Consider the following 13,924-nt stretch of genomic DNA (forward strand, 5'->3'; position numbering starts at 1 on the left):
AACACACACTTTGGTGTAACTCCAAGCTGAAGGCAAGATTAATTTCATAAGTAAAATTATTTATTAAAAATAAGGTTTTTTAGCTCTTAATTACTGATATTTTAAGCCAAGCATGGTGACACATGCCTATAATCCCAGCTACTCAGGAAGCTAAGGCAGGAGGATCCTAAGTTCAAGGCCAGCCTTGGCAATTTAGTGAGATCCAGATTCAAAAATTAACAAAATAAAATAGCTAGGAATAGAGTTCAGTGGTAAAGCATCCTTGGGTTTAATCCCTAGTACCCCTCCCACAAAAAATTAATATTTTACTATTGCACAGTAGGGTGCCTATCGATAATCATGTTTTGCACATTCCAGAAAGCTAGAAGAAAGAATTTTGCATGTTTTCACCATAAAAAAGTGATGTTTTAAGAGGCAGATATGCTTAAACTGATTTAAACATCCATGTATACATGTATCAAAACATTACATAATACCCCATAAATACATACAATTTTTATGTATTAGTCAAAAATTAAATTTAAAAAAATATATTTTAATTATTACTGTGAAGTTTATAATAGGAAGAATAACATACCCCAGAGACTATACATTCATTTATGCTAGCTTTACAGAGAAAAGCAATATTCAAAGTTTTTTTGCCCTGAGACAGTTTCTCATATAGCCTAAATCTAATGAAGATAAACAGAATTAACAAATAGATAAATGCTGGGAATGTACTTCAGGGATATAGTGCTTCCCTAGCGTTCATGAGACCCTGGGTTGGAATTCCAGCAACACACACACACACACAAATATATATATAAATAAAAAATTTTTATACACATATACATATACACGTATGTATGTTCAACATAATACCCAACAATATCAAATAATATCTACTGTTATAACTGACCTACAAGAAAGCATGTTCATTACAGTAAAAAAATGTCAAGCAAACCATTTTAAGGGTTAACATGACATAAATTGCAAATGACATTTCTGTGGAAAAAAAAATATACTTTTAGAAGCAGCAAAATAACCCCAAAATCCTGTAACCAAAACCTATAACCTCCCACCATCCTCCCAAGAAAAACCTACTAACAAAAACTTTACAGGAAAATAAAAGGAAATATTAAATATTAAAAGGAAATAAAAGCATAAACTGTTAGATGTAATATAGTGAGAAATGCTGTTAAGTCTTTTTTTTTTTTTAATTGTTGAATCTGAGAATTTCAAATCAAAACAGAGACCATGCCCAGTTTGTCTCCAACAGAGGACTTACAGAGCACGGCCACAGCCCCAGACTCGAACATGAGACATTCTTCCTTATGCCTAGTTTCCACTATGAGACTGAAAGGTGGGGGATCCAATTTGTGATAAATTCGAAATCCTTTGCTGAACGCCATTCTCCTTTCTTCAGAGACAGTCCTATGAAAACCAAGCAAAGCAAAGCAAATGATGCTGAGGGTTCCTTCTGCTGCAAGGACTGCACGGCATCCAGAAGTCCCTCCCTGCCAGGTTTTTTTTTATTGCGGGGGGAGGGGGGGCAAAAAGAGAGAGAGAGAGAGAGAGAGAGAGCGCGAGCGAGCGAGCGAGCTCGGATTGAATGTTCAATCCAAAACCTAAATCGTCACTAAATTTTACCAAAAAGCGAAAGAATACACTACAAATTCTCTCTTCAAGACAGGGGTAGGCTTTTAGCACTGTAAGTCCATGAACAGTCTGGTTAAGATGAATTCCCTTTTAATTTATGTTTATCAAGGGAAAATTTTTGAGCGTATTTTTGTTGGGGGTTACCAGCTTCCTGCTCCAAAATTTGTCACTGGGTTGGAAGGGAACCGACCAGGAAACTTCACGCCGCTCCTGGGGGACGGGGGAGGCTAGAATGTGGGAGGGAAGGTGAGAAGGCTGCTTCAAAGCTCCTTAGGGGGCCAAAGGAGGAAAAGGATTATCGGCCACCGCGGGCTCTTCCCGGGCGGCGGCGAAGGGCAGGGGGAGCGACACAGGTTACCGCCGCCGCCCGCCCAGCCCCAGGCCACCGCCGGCTGCGGGGACCGCAAGTGGGGCCGGTCCATAAGAAAGGCCACTCGGGAAGAGTCTCAACTCGGAGCAGGGACCCGACTGGCAGTCTACCGCCCGAGAAAGCGGCTCCCTCCCAGGGGAACCGAGGCGCCCGGAGCCCAACGCCTCCATTATGCGCCAGAAGAAGTGTCCCGGCGCTCAGACGGATTCAGTTCCTTTCCTGTAGGCAGGTTGACAGCGGCTGTCACCAAAGCCCCCAGCCCGACACGGCGCCCGGCACAACCCGAAGTGACTCCTCACCTTCTCGCCCGCCCTCCCGCGTCCCGGCTGCCAGGGCCACCCTCACCGCTCTTGCGAAGGCTGCGGCGACGGAGACCGCCTCTGGAAGCGTCCGCCCGCCAACCCCGCCGCCGTTGGGTCTAGCCGCGGCCGCTCCCCGCGCTCCGGCCGGGAGCTCACCTCTTCCTTCGGCTCCTCCTCCTCCTCCTCCCGCAGCCGCCGCCGCCACAGCCGCCGGAAGCGTCACTTCCGCTCCAGCAGATCCATCTCTTCCGCATTGCGCCGCAGCCCGGGCGGAAGACCCACCCCTTGCGGGAAGGGGCGGGGCATAAGATGAGCACCGCCCACCCCGTGCCCTCCCGGGCCCTGGCACCACTGGCCGCAGCCGCTACCTGCAGGGACCTTCGAACGGGCGACGTGTCCCCTAGGCTGTTGCTGCGGGTCCCACCGCCGGGGATGCTGGGAGAGGGAGGATCCGACCTCACCAGCCCCCTGGCGAGTGCTTTCCAGAGCTCCCCAGCCCTCCCAGTGCGCGCCAGGGAGAGACTCCTGGGAAGAGTTTTGGGGGCTGGGTGTTAATACGTGCCCAAACTGGGCGTCAGGACCACCCCTTGCTGCCTCCCCCGGCTAGACCCACTGGGGGAAGCGGGAGGAACCATCAGCACGCGCCAACCAGGTGGCGCCTTAAGAGCTGTCCATGGTGTCTCATAGCAAGCTGCTCCGAGTTCTTAATTCTAAGTGCCTGGATAGGCAGCAGTAATTTGGGGGTAAAATTGGGGGTTCATAACCCACTTCAATCTAATGTATGAAATATGATATGTCAAGAGCTTTGTAATGTTGTGAACAACCAATAAAAAAAAAAAGAAAAGAAAGAAGGCCGGCTTTAAAACTGTTCCGTTCGCTACCTTTGTGTGTGTGTGTGTGTGTGTGTGTGTGTGTGTTCTGCAGCTCTCGGGAGCACTATAGGGAAGACTGCTCAACTGTACGTAAGATGGAAACTGGAGAGTCACCCACCGGGAGCTCAAGGCAGTTAAAATATGGCTGTCCCTGAATGAGGAATAGGTTTTGCCAGTAGTGGAACTTAGTAACTAACGTCATCAGCTCCTTTGAATCTATTTTTTTCAACAAATCATGTCTGGATAATGTCTGTGTCCCAAGACCTATTCAGTTAACACTTAACAAATTTAAATATGAGAATGAAGTTGAAGCCAACAAAGCACAAAGGAATTGAAAACCTCAAGAACCCAGCACTCAGAAACGGTTTCCACTTGCCTTTGCTTTTTCCTTTACCTCTTCCCCTTCTTGCATTTGCCAGCAAAAGCAGAATTTAAACTTGATATTGTGCAAAATCATTTCCCCCTCCAGGCCCTGTCATGTGACTTGATTTGACTTTTCTATTTTAAAGAAGCTGGACGCACCCTGGTTTCAGAATGCCAAGAAAGCTAAAATTCATTAGAAAAGCCACTTTTAAGTCAAGGAAAAATGCAGACACTTGGATTAGCTCTGAGAACTAGAGATTTCTCTCATTTAGTACTATCTTCTTAGAAAAAAAAAAAAAAAGCTTTGCTCTTTCTAGTGGTTTACCCATAGCAGCCTTAAAATTAAACAAATATGAAAATAATCTACTTGTCAGTGGTCACTCATTTTCCTTTCTGGAAGAGTCCATTTCAGTTAGGGATGGCACTTAACAAAGAAAACCAGGTGGAAGTGGTTGTTTTTGGAATTTTTTTTTCAAGTATAAATACCTCCATATCCCTGGTATGCACCAGCTGCCACCACCCCCAAAAAAATTAATGGCTTCAGTAGCCATATTTTCAACTTCTTTGCTTGGAAGTTTTATTTTTATGACAATGGAAATCAACATTTTAAAAGTGGGACTGTAAACCAAACTTAACCCCAAAGCCCATGATTTTTGCACCACGCCATGTCTCTGGGAATCTATACAGGAAACCTCTCATATTCAAGTTGGGATTCTTGGGCACCAGAGGGTAGCAGGATTCTTAGGTTACAGCTTTTTCAAATCCTTCCAAAATATATCATTTTAGTTGGAAAAAGCACAGGATTTGAAAAACAAAGGCAATTTTACTAGTCACTTTTAAAATGTGTTATTTCTTCTCTTTCTTATTTATACCTTTTACAGTATTTGAAAATAGCTGCCCAGATTTCCACCAAACTTAATGTGTCTTTAGAGTGAGCTAACTTAAAATACAAGTTAGGTGGCATACAGATTTAACAGTGAGATCCTAGGGGCTTTCAAGACAAGCCAACATCCTCTTGATCCTTGAAAGTGAGCAATGAGGTGCTGGGGTTGGGGCTCAGCGATAAAGCACTCCCTTAGAATGTGTGAGGCACTAGGTTCGATAATAAAATAATAAAGGTATTGTGCACCGAACTATAACTAAAATATTTTTTAAGTGAGCAATGAAGCCAGTGATAACCTAAAAATTAGCATCACCCCCAAATCCTAATCCTTCAAACTTTAAATGAGTAGTTATTCAGGTGGGGAAAAAAATCTTAGCTGAAATTGAAGTAAAGATTTTGAGATTATTTTGGATTATCCAGGTAAATCCTAAATGTAACCACAAGTTTTCTTATAAAACTGAGGCAGAGGGGAATTATACACATACTCAGAAGGCAGATACAGTGATAGGAGCAATATGACTGTAAGCCAAAGAATACCAACAGCCACCAGAAGCTCTAAAGGAAAGGATTTAATCCTAGAGCCTTTGGGGGGTGAATGGCCTTATTTACACTTGATTTCTAACTTCTGACCTCCAGAACTCTAAGAGAATAAATTTTTGTTCTTTAAACTGCTCACTCAGTTTGGGGTGATTTATTACCTTAACAAATGAATTTCCTTCAAATGACAATCTTCTGGTTGAGATATAAAAACATTTGTCTCATGCCAGTTCTATGTTAAATTTACCTTACAAAGTCCTAGTTCACACCCATTTCTGAAACCCAGTTGCCTGATGGATTTCACAGGACAAAATGTCTGAATTCACTTTAAGAATTCTTAAAAACAGATAAGGAAGAGTAGTAAGCCTAAGGAGTTTAGAAACACAGTTTGAAGTATAAGGCCCAAATAGATATTTATGTGTATGTTTTATTCCGTGAAGTTGGGAATGTGTTTTGTCTGACTTAGTAGGCCAGTAAAGTATAACAAAAATTCACCCAGAATGAATGTGTAGGGAGATAAGCAATGTTCCCACAATAAACATACAACTGACGGAGCAAGCACGCTGCATGACACTATTCTAAACACTACTTGCCTTGATCAAGGATACATATGAAACTGTTAATTCTCGATACACTAGACTCATTTTGAAATGCTCTAAAATTAGTCACCAGCAAAATACAACAAAGGGTATATTTAAAAATTAATTTAATGCTTGGCTACAAGCGTAATTACATATATAATTATCAAACAATAGTCCTTAATTTCCAAAAAGTTCCTTTTGAAAACCACAGAATCTGAAAGCATAAACTTTAAAACAAGTTCTCTTGAGTATTTACAATGTGGTACAAACATTATAGAAGACCATGGATATTAAATTGCCTGGGTGTGGCTAATCAGCAAGGCGTATTCTTTATTGCATATATAACTCACATATGTGGGATTTTAAATATAATAAGACTACTAAAATTCAATTCAGATGCATGTATCTGTAAGCTAGGCAGGGAATAAAATTATGAATGAGACAGGACAGACATCCTAAACCATGCAGTTAGATTGTGGGCTTATTACTTTCAAAAATTAAACTTTCACGTTCCATTTGAAACTATATTGCATATATTAGAGTTCACATGAAACCCACATTTGCCTGTAATGCTGATTCAAAGAACAAGGTTCGATATCCACTCAATGACTGAGTCCATAACTCAACTCTCAATTTTAAGGCAGCACAGCTACAGTGAGAGCGACGCTAACCAAAAAGGGATGAACATTTATTTAGTCACTTTCCAGCCCTTTTGTTACAACAGTGTAGTAATTTTCCTAAGACAATTTGCTACTGGATAATTTTCTGCTGTTAAAAGGCTTTCTCTGTAGAAAAACACCACAAATTTCCAGTGTGAAAGTCCATGGTGATATATATATATATATATATATATGTACACATATGCATAATTACACAATTTACACTGCACACATTGTTTATAGAGGACAATTAACTGAGAGGGTTAATTTGAATGATCATACAAAATACTTCTGTAAACAAAGTATGACAGGCAGTAAAGAAAACAGACTCCTAGAAATAATCTGAATTCCTTTCATTCTGAAGAAATTGCATTTAAGGACACAGTATTGAATATAATGTTTTTTTGTATTAAAATGAAAATCAGTATTTTACAGTGTAAGAAACTTTACATATATACAAAATTTATACATTGGGAATGGTATTAAAGCAAATAAGCTTTTCAGTCTCATAGGTCTATTTTCCTTCAATCAAAGACTTAAATTCTTTCACATTGTGGTCACTTGCAACAGACATAGCATGATCCAAAGCTCGAATACTTGCAAGAAGTTTTACTATTTGTTTTATGTTTTCTCTAAAAGAAAAAAGAAAAAAAAATGTAGCAGGAGCATTTCATTAGCACATTTAAAGGAAATTTGTTCTTGATGTTATATAGATTTTGCAATCAATTTGTCCAAACATGCATTTTTACATATGGGAAACAGAAATGAAAATTACATCATACATAAAATATTGACATGTATTTATATAAAATTAAACTTGCATGTTTATATGACTAGCCCACAGTTAAAAACAAAAACTAATTTCACTCAGATGAATGGTTTTAATCAATCCATGGTAGTATAAACACACACACTTATATATGCATAATTACACAATTCACACTCACATATCATTTTTAAAGGACAGTTAACTGAGAGGGATAATTTGAATGATCACACAAAATAAAAAAGCAATCTGTTCCCAAAATTCTTCAGAGCCCTATCTCCCATTACTTCCTAAACCACAGTGCCAACTCTTTGGAGAAATCCTGAAACACAAGATTTTACTTCTCTTATCAATTCATCAAGATCCTGCCTGAATTCCACTCCTCTGAATTCACTACACAAAACAGTCTGGCTTTCCTTAGTGCACTAACTACCTTATTATTAAGTAATCATCCCATTTTAGCAACATCAGAATTATCTAGAGCGTTGTTAAAACATTACTCAACCCCACTCCAGAGATCTGACTCAATATGTGTTTGAACCTGCGAATCCAAATTTCTAACAATCTCCCAGGTAATGCTGATGGCCAGGAAGCACACTTAAAGAATGACTACTTCAACACCGATTTTGAACCACTCATGAGAAAGAGCATAAATTATGACATTATTGACTCATCTCCTCTACAACACTGCAATAATAAGGCCCTTTTAGGGCAAGGATTATAATTTGTAAAACTTTGCAAACTAGGTGGAATCTATTTTATGTGCAATGCAAAGGACAAATGCTTAAATAGCTGAAGTACTTTTCTATAGGAAAGCAAATATTATGTTGCATATGGATTCCTAGTTTTCCCAGCACCATTTGTTGAAGAGGCTATCTTTTCTCCAATGCACGTTCTTGGCACCTTTGTCTAATATAATTGTAGTTTTGTGGGTTAGTCTCTGTGTTCTCTATTCTGTACCATTGGTCTACGAGTCTGGTGCCAATACCATGCTGTTTTTGTTACTATTGCTCTGTAGTATAGTTTAAGGTTTGGTATAGTGATGCCACTTGCTTCACTCTTCCTGCTAAGGATTGCTTTTAGCTATTCTGGGTCTCTTATTTTTCCAGATGACTTTCGTGGTTGCTTTTTCTATTTCTATGAGGAAAGGAATGTCATTGGAATTTTGAATGGAATTGCATTAAATCTGTATAGTGCTTTTGAAAGTATGGTCATTTTGATAATATTAATTCTGCCTATCCAAGAAAAGTAGATAGATCTTTCCATCTTCTAAGGACTTCTTTGATTTCTTTCTTTAGGGTTCTGTAATTTTCATTATATACATCTTTTATCTTTTTCGTTGATTCCCAAGGTTGAGTTTTTTGTTTTTTTGAGGCTATTGAAAATGGGGTAGTTTTCCTCATTTCCCTTTTTGAGGATTTGTCACTGATATACAGAAATACCTTTGATTTACGGATGTTGACATCTCACCATGCACAAAACTCAACTCAAAATGGTTCAAGGACTTAGGAATACAACCAGAGACTCTGCGTCTAATAGAAGAAAAAGTAGGCCCTAATCTCCATCATGTGGGATTAGACCCCAAGTTCCTTAATAAGACTCTTGTGGGTGCAAGAATCAATAAATCAATAAATGGGATGGACTCAAACTAAAAAGTTTCTTTTCAGCAAAAGAAACAATCTGTGAGGTGAATAGAGAGCCTACATCTTGGGAGCAAATCTTTACCCCTCACACATCAGATAGAGTATATAATTAGTATATACTAATCTCTAGGGTATATATAGAACTCAAAAAGCTAAACACCAAAAAAACAATCCAATCAATAAATGGGCCAAGAACCTGAAGAGACAATTCTCAGAAGATGATATACAATCAATCAACAAATAATGAAAAAAAAATGTTCATCATCACCAGCAATTAGAGAAATGCAAATCAAAAACCACTCTAAGATTTCATCTCACTCCAGTCAGATGGCAGCTATTATGCACACAAACAACAATAAGTGTTGGCAAGGATGTGGGAAAAAAGGTACACTCACACACTGCCAGTGGGACTGCAAATTGTTGCAGCCAATATGGAAAGCAGTATGGAGATTTCCTGGAAAACTGGGAATGGAACCACCATTTGACCCAGCTATTCCTCTCCTCAGTCTACACCCAAAGGTCTTAAAAACGGCATACGACAAGGACACAGCCACATCGATGTTTACAGCAGCACAATTCACAATAGCTAAACTGTGGAAGCAACCTAGATGCCCTTCAATAGATGAATGGATAAAAAAAAATGTGGCATATACACATTACTCAGCAATAAAAGAGAATAAAATCATAGCATTTGCAGGTAAATGGATGGAGGTAGAGAAGATAATGCTAAGTGAAGTTAGCCAATCCCCAAAAGCCAAATGCAGAATGTTTTCTTTGATATAAGGAGGCTGATACATAGTGGGATAGGGAGAGGGAGCATGGGAGGAACAGATGAACCCTAGATAGGGCAGAGGGGTTGGAGGGGAAGGGTCGGGGCATGGGGTTATTAATGATGGTGGAATATGATGATCATTATTATCCAAAGTACAGGTATGAAGACATGAATTGGTGCGAATATACTTTGTACACAACCAGAGATATGAAAAATTGTGCTCTATATGTGTAATAAGAATTGTAAAGCATTCTGCTGTCATATAAATAAAAAATATATATAAAGCAAATATTATTTGTTAATAATTAACTTTCAAATAAAAATCAAGTTAAGTATATGTAAATCAAAATTTTTAAAGTGGTAGGCTTTATGTGGTAAAAAAACAACACACTGGGGGAAAAAAAGTGCAAATAATAATCAACACCACAATAACAAAATTAAAATGTAAAGCAAAATTGTCTAAGAATTTTATCATTAAAAGCTTTACTACTTACTTTTAATTGTATCTTGAAAATCAAATTTTCTCACAAGAAAATAATACTCTTTTTGAGAAAGGGAAACAAGGCCCCCAGAATAATTCCTAAACAAAAAAGTTTTCTTACAGAGCTATACTTGTGGTATAAACAGATATAATATATAAAAATCACAAAATTTTGAAAATTCTTTCAAACTGTAGTAGTTATATTACATATTTTATGCTAAATTTTTAACCCCACATTATACAAATATTCACAATATTATTGTCCACAGAAACGATAACAGTTCACTCATTTTTTCCTAGCAATTCTTGACAAAAATTAGGTTTAAGTTGTTCTAGAAATCATGAATGGTGACTTTGAGTCCATGATATGATAAAGGAAAAACATGGAACATAAAGATTCTAAAATTGGGATATTGTATCAAAATATTCTAGGTTTAAATGGTCAAATTTTCTAGGATTCACGTCTATATAATGAATCTCAAAGGACCAAAGTTCATGACATTCCTAGAGCCTGTGTTCTCCCCAATTCTTCACTGAGGAGATAGAATATTCATTCTCCTCAAGGCTGGCCCTCACAAAAAATCTTTCCCTAACAACCTTCATAAGTTCAACGTACTGAAAAAAGACAAAAACCAAAAAAACAAAGTTATGTGTACTTTGGGTAGGTTTACAATACTAAGTGAATGTACAATTTATATTAAAAAATGACTACTTAAAAACTATTTTAATAACACTACGGGCTGGGGATGTGGCTCAAGCGGTAGCACGCTCGCCTGGCATGCGTGTGACCTGGGTTCGATCCTCAGCACCACATACCAACAAAAATGTTGTGTCCGCCGAGAACTAAAAAATAAATATTAAAAAAATTCTCTCTCTCACTCTCTCTTTAAAAAAAAAAAAAAAACACTAAATATGACAACTAAAACTACAGGTTACTATTTTAATAAGTGATTATAAAAAGTTACCTTGCATTTCTTTTATCCACATCAGAGCACCCAATACTATTCCTATAAATTGTATCTGCTAAGTGCACAAGGTATCGGCAGAAGTTTTCTAACTGAGAAATAGTTCTTTCTCCTTTCAGATTCATGAACCACTGTTTGGGGAAACAATTGATTACCTATGTAGGAAAGGATATAAAATACAATAGTTAAAACAGAATAAATGACAATATGTAAAAGTTGAGTCTAGATAATGGATATAATGTATTTGGCCTAAAGAGGTGCTATTAGACTAAATTAATTAATCTGAAGAGATTTTTTTTAAAAGATTCACTTTCTATATTAACTATACATGGATCAGGTACTCAATACAAAAGATGATTTGTCCCATTTTTTAATAATCTAACTATAAAATGGATAATCAAGTGCTTATTTTCCAGTCTTGCAAGATACCCTAAATGAACTGAGTTCTCTCTTATGGAATGCTTTTGTATAAAAATGTGTGTATAAATATGACCCAGAGTAAGGCTAAGCAAGCATTCACACCACAGGTGCTGCCCAGGGCAAGAGTCTTAGTGAGGTGTACAGGGCATCATGCCACAGAACGCCATACCGCGTAAGGGTGAAGATCTGGGGAGGGGCAGTTGGTAGAGCGCTTGCCTTGCATGCATAAGGCCCTGAAAAGAAGGGTAAGACTGGTTTCTCCTAGGAAAGGGCAGCCTGGTGTGAGTACTCAAATCAGAGTCCAAATGGATAAAGAAAGCTCATCACTACAGAAACACAAGGATCACTAGAAACATGATTGATTCCAGGGCTCGGGCAGAGCAAATACAGTTTAGACAAAAAAAATGTCATGCCAGAAAGAAGCAAGCATATACTTCCGCCAAATGAGGGGAAATGTCATAAGATTACAGAAGTCAACTCTGAAGGACTCTGCTCAGGAAATCTGGGACAATTTCTGCCAAATATGAGGAAGAACCCGAATCTAATTTTGACATAATATCGGGTAGACGCAAATTGGGGGATATTCTAAAAAATAAATGGCCTAGGGGCTGGGGCTGGGGCCGAGTGGTACAGCGCTTGACTGGCACACATGAGGCACTGGTTTCGATCCTCAGAACTTATATACACAAGTTATACATTAAAATAAAATGAAAGTATTGTGGTCTTACAAATGTATTTCATATATATAAAAAAATAAATAAATGGCCTATCATTTTCAAAAGTGTCCAGGTTATAAAGGCCAAGGAAAGAACTGAAGAAGTCTTCTAGATTAAAGGAGGGTAAAGAGATATAAAAATTAAACAGAATGCATGGTCTGGGTACTATTTTCATTTTTAAAAGAATTTTTTGAAGTGTAAGAGTGACTGAACACCGCCTTGTGCATCCTAGGCAAGCATCCTACCACTAAGCTATATTCCCAGCTCTTTTTATTTTGAGGCAGATCTTGCAAAGTTGCCCAGACTGGCCTCTAACCTTCCATCGTCCTGCTTCAGCCTTCCAAATAGTTGGGAGTATAGGTGTGGGCGACCCTACCCAGCTTCTGGATATTTCTTTTGCTAAAGAAGGACAGTGTTGACGTAACTGATAAAATGTCCACTGAGAGGTATTTCTAAGGATTAGGCAACAGTAATATATCAGTGTTAATTTCCTGATACTATTCTCTATGCTACAATCTTGTAGACTAATACCCCATGTTTGTTAGAAATACAAAGAAACATATCTGAGGTACTGAGGCATCATGTCAGAGACTTTGGGTGGGGGAACTTTGTACTCTTGTAAATTTTCATTAATTTTGTAACTGTTTCAATTACATATTACTGTATAACTTGTGTATGTAAGTGGAAAGTAAGATAATATTACTAAATAAGTGAAAAAAAGCCATTTATAACACTCAAAATAGCATTCATTTTAACTGTGAAAAAATTATCACGAAATCAAAACTTTTACTAATACCAAAACACTGATACAAATAAATGAATAGATATAAATATAGATAACATTATACTTTCTTCCTCCTCCCCTACACCCCCTTTTCTGGGGTACTGGGAATTGAGCCCAAAAGCATTTTACCACTGAACTACATCCCAGCACTTTTTATTCTTTATTATAAAACATCATCTAAGTTGCTGAAGCTGGCCTCGAATTTGCAAACCTCCTCCTTCAGCCTTCCAAGCTGCTGGGATTACAGGCATGTACTACTGCATCCAGCACATTATATACTTTGATATAAAAATGCTAGGGAGTGGGGAGTTTGGAACTACCTGGGTAAACAGATAGCCAACCTTACATTAAGTCTGGTAATAAAGGGCAATCATAAAGTTTTCATATCCCTCTTTGAACAAAGGAAATTACATATATGGTTTAAAAAAAACCCAACATATATGGTTTAAAAATAATAATATGTATCATTCAACTCACATTTTGGGCTTTTTTGATGCTGTCATCTCCATATTCTGAATTCTGAAAAGCCATGAGAATGTATCTATTTAATAAACCATCTATTGATAATTCCTGAAGAGTTTTATTTGAGAAAATGCCATACCACTGAAGAAAATTTCCTAAGAGCTAGAAATAAGGGGGAAAAGGGGAGAAGCAATGTCATGCAATTAAATTAGGTATAAAGTAAATTAGTTACACAATAAAATACCACATGTAATATGCAGGATAATGCCTTCCCAAAGTATAGCACTTTTAAAGTGTTCAGATATTTCCTAGAATGGTGGAACATTTTAATTTTAATTAGCTAAAATTTGAATAGCCACATGTACCTGGAGACTACTGTATTGGTCAGCACACACATAAAACATTTTTCATCACTGCCTGAAGGACTATTGAGCAGTGATTATTCTTAGGTAAGTGTCCTCTATTCAAAATTATGCCTCAGACAGTCCTATGACTTTTAGGATGTTCTTGTCATTATCATAAAATGGAGACTCTTTCCCACCCCACCAAAAAAACTTTCTAACTTGTCAGTAAATGGTAACACTATCTAACCAGCTGCTCAGGCAAAAAACCTGAATGTCATTCTTAAACTCTTCATCAACTTATTTGACTCCACCTCCATCCAATCTGACATTTCTCTAGTTCCTGCTGCCATCCCAATAGTCTAAGCT

General features: G+C 38.0%; 2 protein-coding genes across 22 annotated transcripts in view; both read right to left on the bottom strand.

The window, feature by feature from the left end:
• Positions 1–2,579, bottom strand: part of SYNJ1 (synaptojanin 1) — an 83,918-nt gene extending 81,339 nt beyond the window's left edge. For 18 of the 20 annotated variants that reach the window (XM_081302897.1, XM_081302898.1, XM_081302884.1 and 15 more), the window contains exons 1-2: positions 2,467–2,579; positions 1,268–1,413 (exon numbers count right to left, since the gene is read on the bottom strand). In XM_081302897.1, coding sequence (XP_081159023.1) covers positions 1,268–1,413; positions 2,467–2,564 — 244 coding nt within the window. In that variant the 5' untranslated portion in view covers positions 2,565–2,579. Of the gene's footprint in view, positions 1–1,267; positions 1,414–2,307 lie in introns of all 20 variants that reach the window. The other 2 variants (XM_081302886.1, XM_081302885.1) reach the window with 2 other exon arrangements.
• A 3,075-nt stretch (positions 2,580–5,654) lies between these two features.
• PAXBP1 (PAX3 and PAX7 binding protein 1) overlaps positions 5,655–13,924 on the bottom strand; it is a 34,803-nt gene continuing 26,533 nt past the window's right edge. Inside the window, exons 16-19 of one of the 2 annotated variants that reach the window (XM_081300955.1) lie at positions 13,230–13,376; positions 10,833–10,987; positions 9,881–9,966; positions 5,655–6,837 (exon numbers count right to left, since the gene is read on the bottom strand). In XM_081300955.1, coding sequence (XP_081157081.1) covers positions 6,827–6,837; positions 9,881–9,966; positions 10,833–10,987; positions 13,230–13,376 — 399 coding nt within the window. In that variant the 3' untranslated portion in view covers positions 5,655–6,826. The remainder of the gene's footprint in view (positions 6,838–9,880; positions 9,967–10,832; positions 10,988–13,229; positions 13,377–13,924) is intronic. The other variant, XM_081300954.1, reaches the window with a different exon arrangement.

The sequence above is a fragment of the Spermophilus citellus genome, assembly GCF_964194105.1.
Source record: "Spermophilus citellus genome assembly, chromosome: 7".
Classification (NCBI taxonomy): domain Eukaryota; kingdom Metazoa; phylum Chordata; class Mammalia; order Rodentia; family Sciuridae; genus Spermophilus; species Spermophilus citellus.